General features: G+C 52.4%; 1 protein-coding gene across 1 annotated transcript; it reads right to left on the reverse strand.

Annotated features, from left to right (window-relative positions):
- Window positions 1-239: 239 nt before the first annotated feature.
- CA14 (carbonic anhydrase 14) lies at window positions 240-5,878 on the reverse strand. The gene is made up of 11 exons (XM_061186064.1): window positions 5,824-5,878; window positions 3,847-3,867; window positions 2,702-2,881; window positions 2,048-2,190; window positions 1,726-1,821; window positions 1,464-1,530; window positions 1,109-1,266; window positions 878-998; window positions 638-658; window positions 428-512; window positions 240-303 (listed from the first exon to the last, which is right to left on the reverse strand). The coding sequence occupies exons 1-11, from the start codon at window positions 5,876-5,878 to the stop codon at window positions 240-242; spliced, it is 1,011 nt and encodes a 336-aa protein (XP_061042047.1).
- Between the last annotated feature and the right edge of the window lie 308 nt (window positions 5,879-6,186).

The following is a 6,186-nucleotide window of genomic DNA, read 5'->3' on the forward strand; positions in this document are numbered from 1 at the left end:
ACACAGTTTACCCTCTGCATTGTCAACATAGGGCTGTCCTGATCTACATGTATTGAGAGGCTGAAGGTTCTGTTGTTCTTCCTTGAATGAGAGCCTGTCCATACCTCTGTGTAGGGGCTGTCTGGAGGAAGGAGGGATGTCAGCCTACTCCTACAGTATTTTCTGGCCAGTCCCTGCACCCCACTTTAGAAGCTCCCTGATAGGCGAGGGGAAGGCATCTGTGGTGACCGGGAAGGAGTCTATGCCTCGGTGGCTCGTGCTGAGGTGAAGACCACACTTTTCCGGTTTCCTAGTCTCTTCTTCCTGGAAGAGGGAGAATGGTTAGTGGAAATGACTAATGTCCTAGGCGAAACGGGTTAGAGGTGGAGTAGGCGAATGCTTTTCAACGCCAAAGAAGGGACTGGAGGAATGGAGAATAGGACCTCACCGAATCTTTCTAGCAATGAAATAAACAGCCAGCAGAAGGCAGAGACAGCCAACCAGGATTCCCACTCCCAGACTCAGCATTTCACCTGGGAGAGATAAAGATGGAAGGTGTCAGCCTAAGACTCACATAGATATTGAGCTTTTCCCTAACTCACTGAGGAGAACCCTACCCCGCACTCCACCCCTCGATACCTGGGTAGGCCTGTCTTACCTGTGGTGTACAAGGATCCCACTGTAAGGGAAGAAAACTCGGGTCAGTGAGACTAGATCCCCACCCCAGTTGGGAGTAGCACACTGTGCCAGTACTCGGGGTTGGGGCGTGGTTCCCAGTCCAAGCAAGTCCTGGAAATCCCTTCCCCTGTTAGCCTTCTTTTCCTTCCCAGGGGTTCCCTAGTTCCTGCCATTGAGTCCCCCAGTTTCCCGTCTCCTTTTCCGAGCCCTGTACAGTTACCTTGGATGAACGAAGCAAAGACCGTTCGCTGATTGAGAGACTGGGGGGCTCGGTAGTTCTGTACCAGGAGCTTAGAGGGCTCCTCTTCCGTGGAGAACAGTGTCTCTTGAAGCTTTTCCAGCTGAGAAGTAGAAGAGTGGGATTAAGGGACAAGTGGCACTCGCTCTCGGGAGTGGGAAAGGGTTTGAGGTTACAACTATGTCTTTGCTGTCTCACCTCTCCACCACTCACCTGTCCCATTGAAATCTGGGCCCTTCGACTGAAGACTGTCCAGAGCACACTCTGGTAGCAGGGCGGTGTGGTGAGCGAGCCATTGTAACGGAAGAACTGCGCCAGCAGTGGGGGGAACAACTCTCTCAGGTTGAAGGGAGGCACTGAGGTCTTCTGATCTGGGCAAGAACAGACTAGGACTCATCTCCCTCTCACTGTGCCCTCGCTTACCTAGACAGGGCTCCTAGAAGCGAACACCCCGCCCACCTCCGGCCCCAACTCACTGCCTCGTGCCAGGCCTCTCAGGCCTTTGTGAGAAATTTCCCTGAAGCCTAATTAATGTTACTTTGTCTTAAGATAGATTTTTAGGGCTCACCTTTATGCCTGATTTCATGCAAGTGACTCAGAATGTGTTCATAAGCTGGATTCTTAGTCTCACCCACCTGTATGGGGAGGAAAGGGCGAGAGAGTTCGGGATGAGTCCATGTTTGGAGTAAGACATTTGTGTATAGGATAAATGGTCAGAATGGGTTGCTGACTTGTCTTGAGAGGGCGACCAGCAACAGACATGGGCAAAATAGGACTGAGGGATGCAGAGGAAGTGGAGAGAGACCAAGGAGGTATTGCGGGCCACTGACCTCAATGAGGATGCCCAAGACAGCCAGGCCCTGAGGCCTCTGAGCAGCCTCACTTAAGCTTTCGTAGGAATCAGAATCATAATGTACGATGTGGAGCTGAGGGAGGGGAGAGGGAATTGAATCATTTAATGTTTCTCCACTACCCCCTCCCAAAAGCTTTTATCCTAGCCACCACCACCACCTCTAGCATGTCCTAAATCTGTCCCACAAAGCTTGCCCTTTCCCCCCAAGTATGACTTTTCCCAGTTTCCAGATCCTTCCTTTCCCCCGGCACCGACAGTGCCTACCACTGTGTCCTAATCCAGGCTTTGCTCCCTGGTACCTCTGCAGCTGTGGCTTCGCCATTGATCTGGTGCTCTGACCCCCCCGGGGATCCTTTCTGACCCCAGTGCAGGTGGAGCTGGGCAGCTACGTATTTTCGGGGAAGTCCTTCCAGATACAGGGTAGGGGGCAGAGAGAGTTGCACTGTGAGGGAAAGAGAGCGAGTTAGGGTTGGTGGACGAATGTGGATACGTTCCCACCCCTGGGTTGCCACCACTTTTGGGAGATTTGGCCAGCCTTTTCTGTCTCCCTGCACAGCACCCACTTCTTCCCATAGGCCACTGCTTTTCTTTTTTCTTTTTAGCCGCGCCCTGCGTGCGGCATGTGGGATCTTAGTTCCCTGACCAGGGATCAAACCCGTGTCCCCTGCAGTGGGAGCTCGGAGTTTTAACCACTGGACCACTGGCTGGAAGTCCTAGCCACTGCTTTTCTAGTAAAGATCAAGTCAATGCTATGATGCTAACCCACCCATAGAGCTTGATCATACACATTCAGTTCCCACCTTTGGCTACAGGAGCCTGATCCCCATTCTCATGTCTCCAAATTTATAGATGAAACCTTCTGAGAACTTAGAAGTTAGGAGAATGCTTCTTCACCTCTGACTCCTAAGATTGGAACTGGAGCTTATATCTCCTTGGAGGCCTGGTCTTTTTACCTGTGTGGCCATTATTGTGCAGGTCCAAAGGCTCGGTGCCAGGCTGTTCATATCCATGGGGCTGCAGAGGTAGCAACTCAGGGTCAAAAGTCACACTGTCTGTCTGAATGTTGATGGGGGACTGGGCGTTGCTTCCACACTCAGGGTAAGACACTGGCCAGTGGTCTTGACCATGTGGACCTGGTGGGGGTTACCACAGACATCTGTCCTGTCCTCCAGCCCCTAACCACCCTTCAGCAACGCTCCACCAAGCTGTACACCCGTGTGGGGGCAGAAATGCACTTCTCTCCACCCCAGATGAAGCTCCCAGTTGTGCGGGGCTGGGTGAGCAAGGAGTCCCTGCTGGACTTGCTGCTGCAATCCCTTCACCTATGCAGAGGCAGTGATGATTCTCCAGCTCTCCTGATGAACGGGGAGCAGTTGCTTTTACTTACTTGTCCTCTTGTTGGAAGGCAAGAAAGCTAAATGAGAGGAAGAGGGGATGGATAGAAAGCCCGCATACCCAGGAAGGTGGGATTTGAGTAGGAGCAGGAAAACTGGGGAAATGAAATGATCCTAGAGAGGTAGGGTCTCCTTGGGACCCCCCTATCAGGTGGCCTTAAGACTCAGATCTGCTGACTTTCCATCATTCACTTCTTGCTTTCGCACTGGACCTTGCATTGACTCTGGAATTCGGTTAAGTTATTAATCAGAAACGCAAAGGAATCGGGTTCCACTTCTGCCAGGGTTACAAACTGTCCTGCCGGCCTCTTCCTCACCCCTGACCTCAAGCTCTGTCCCAATTCCAGATTCAGGTGGGGGTAGGATCCATCAGGATAGAGAGAGAGCCAGGAGGAGAATTGGCAGCTAAGCTTATGGCGCCTTTCCCCACCCAGTTCCCTTTCCACTCCAGCTCCCTCACTCCCACACAGATTGACTGAGGACATAACTGGCTTTTCTGCTGAATCAGGGTGTGTGGGATTTGATTGTTAGAACAGGGTCTAGGAATCATATATGTGAAAGCTGGGGCATGGGGAGTCGGGGAAGGGAGGAGCTAGGGTGAGAAGCTGGAGGAAACCTCCCCACCCACGTGGCTAAGTCTTCCCGCCAGGTGAAGAGGTCCCAGTGGGGAAGGGGTGTCGGTAGGCCTTGGGTTCTGCTCTCACCGTCATATGTCCAGTGTTGACCTGCAAGGCAGAGTAATTTGAGTTATAGCCAGCGCAGCCTGGGGCAGGGCCCTCCTCCACACCGCCCCCCTTTCTCCTCCCTCTGCACTAGCACTTCCCAAAGGAAGCCCTGAAACTGGACACCTCGGTGGAAAGGTCGAGGGGGGGGCTATTTAAAATCACCAGCCAGGCTGTGCTTGTGCTCGCTGAGTAAAGGGGGAGGAGAAATGAAAAGAGATAAATCCAGGAGACTAAAATTAACCTGGATCCAAATGTGCAAAATACCCAACCCTCACTTTTCTACAGCCTCTGCCAAACCAATCTAACCCTTAGAAGATGGGGCTGAGGTGACGGTGTAGGGTTTGGAGGAAAGGGACTGGAACAAAGAGAGGGGCAAGAAGTTCAGCGTGGGCGGGCAGTGCTGCTGAGGGAAGAGGGCGATTATTCCTTTGCTTGGAAGCATTGCACGGAAGAAGGCACTGAGCTGTAAATTAACATTTAAGTTCCTCCTCTGGTCCCAGGAACTCTAAAGGAAACTTTTCCCATCACCAGGAACCTCTGCTCCCTAGATCCCCAGATGGCTGGGGAAGGTGGGAATCGGGCAGGGTCCGCTCCACGTTGAGGGTAGTGGGTGGGCACAGGCTGCCAGGCTGGCAGGGACAGGATGAAAGTGAAGCATTGTGAGTGGAAAAGAGCACTGCCAGCTGGGTCACATGCCAGGCTCTCGTGCAGTCCTGTCTCCAGCTAAAAGGTCGGGGGTTTGCTGGTCCAGCTCTCACCCAGGGCCAAACTGCTTCAAGGGGAAAGGGAGGCCTTCCTGCAGGTTGTCTCTGCATTATTCAAATTGCTAGAAACTTTGGAGAAAAATTCTAACTTCCTCCCTGTCTCTCTTATTCCCTTAAATAAACCCTCAGACTTCTAAGATATCCTTGATCTCATCGTTGGGCTCTTCTGCTGGCCCATCCCTTCGTTCAGACAATTCTGAAAAGCAGCGCAAGGGAGGGCTGGAGGCAGCCTCTCACTCACCAGCTCAGTGGGACACTTCAACAACTTGAATTCCCTGGTTCTGGGCAGGCTGAGAGCCTTGCCCTTCCCCTCCCACCAAATCCTCAACACAGTAGTTTTACATCTCTTCCTCCTCTTTCTCAATTTGTCCCTTTCTCCTCAGGTGCAATTTACAACTCTCCTCGGCTGGGTACCCCCGCCCCCCCATCATCTTCTTTGTGTTCCCCTTCCGCCCTCTAGATACCCCCCTCATCCTGTTCTTCCAACAAATTTTAATTACACACCTGCTATGTGCTAGGCACAGGGATCACAAAAATGAGGGGTAGGGGTTCTGGGGACATTCCTGGAGCACCTCGGCCTGTTCCCCCCAAGAGTCCTTCCTCCTCTCCTGGGAGTTCCTGAAAGCCCTGTGTAAATTGTAAAGGGCCCAACAGTGTTGACTGTTATTGCTACAGCTTTCAGGAAAAAACAGGAAATTAGTCGCCCCATAGAACCGAGAGGGGACTTTGGCCATGAGGTTCATAGTCAGGGTTCAGGGTGTGAGTTTGGCAGGAGGCGTAGGAGTATTCCCCCCACCCCATCAGTCCTCTATCCTTGCACTCCAGGCCTCTTTGGCTCCCTAATTGGATGAGTTTGTAAATAAAGAAGACCAGGAGGGTTGCCTGGGACCAGGGCAGTGGGGGAAAGAGCTCCGGAGAGAATTTGTAGCCTGCAAAGTGACTCCCGCAGTGTGTGTGCACATCCTGACCCAGGCTAGTTTGCCCGCATCCCCACGAACAGCAAGGCTGGAATGGCAAAGGGAAAAGAAGGAAAGTGGTCTCCTCCCCAGTCCTGTCTTTTTCCCTGCATCCCTGAGCCTATTATTCTAGCCCTAGGCTTCCTCTTACACTCCTCCTCCTCCATTAAGCATGCATGGCAACATGTGTACATCAGCACACACAGACACACACACAGACATCCAGATGTACCTACCCCCGTTGGCAGCCAGGGTCCAAATCACCTCTAGCAGGAGGGTGAAGAACAACATGGTATCCCTGGAAGGAACACAAGGTACTGGGAGTTTGGGAACTAGAGGACTAGGGCAGGGGGAGGGGGGAAGAGAGGAGGGGAGAGAGAGAGGCGGAGGGGTCGGGGAGAGAGAAGAGAAGTTTCCTGGAGTTGCGTGTATTTAACTTTTTCTCTTGCTTTCTTTGTGTCTCTGCGGGCTTCCAGGGGATTTGGTTTTCAGTGGGGTACCGTGAGTTTCTGAGTCCCCAGGATAAATCTCTCTCTGCCTGTCTTTCTGCCCTCTCTCTTTTTTATCTCCCTCTGCAGTCTTCACTCCACTTGCTGGCC

This window comes from Eubalaena glacialis, chromosome 3 (genome assembly GCF_028564815.1).
Source record: "Eubalaena glacialis isolate mEubGla1 chromosome 3, mEubGla1.1.hap2.+ XY, whole genome shotgun sequence".
Lineage (NCBI taxonomy): Eukaryota > Metazoa > Chordata > Mammalia > Artiodactyla > Balaenidae > Eubalaena > Eubalaena glacialis.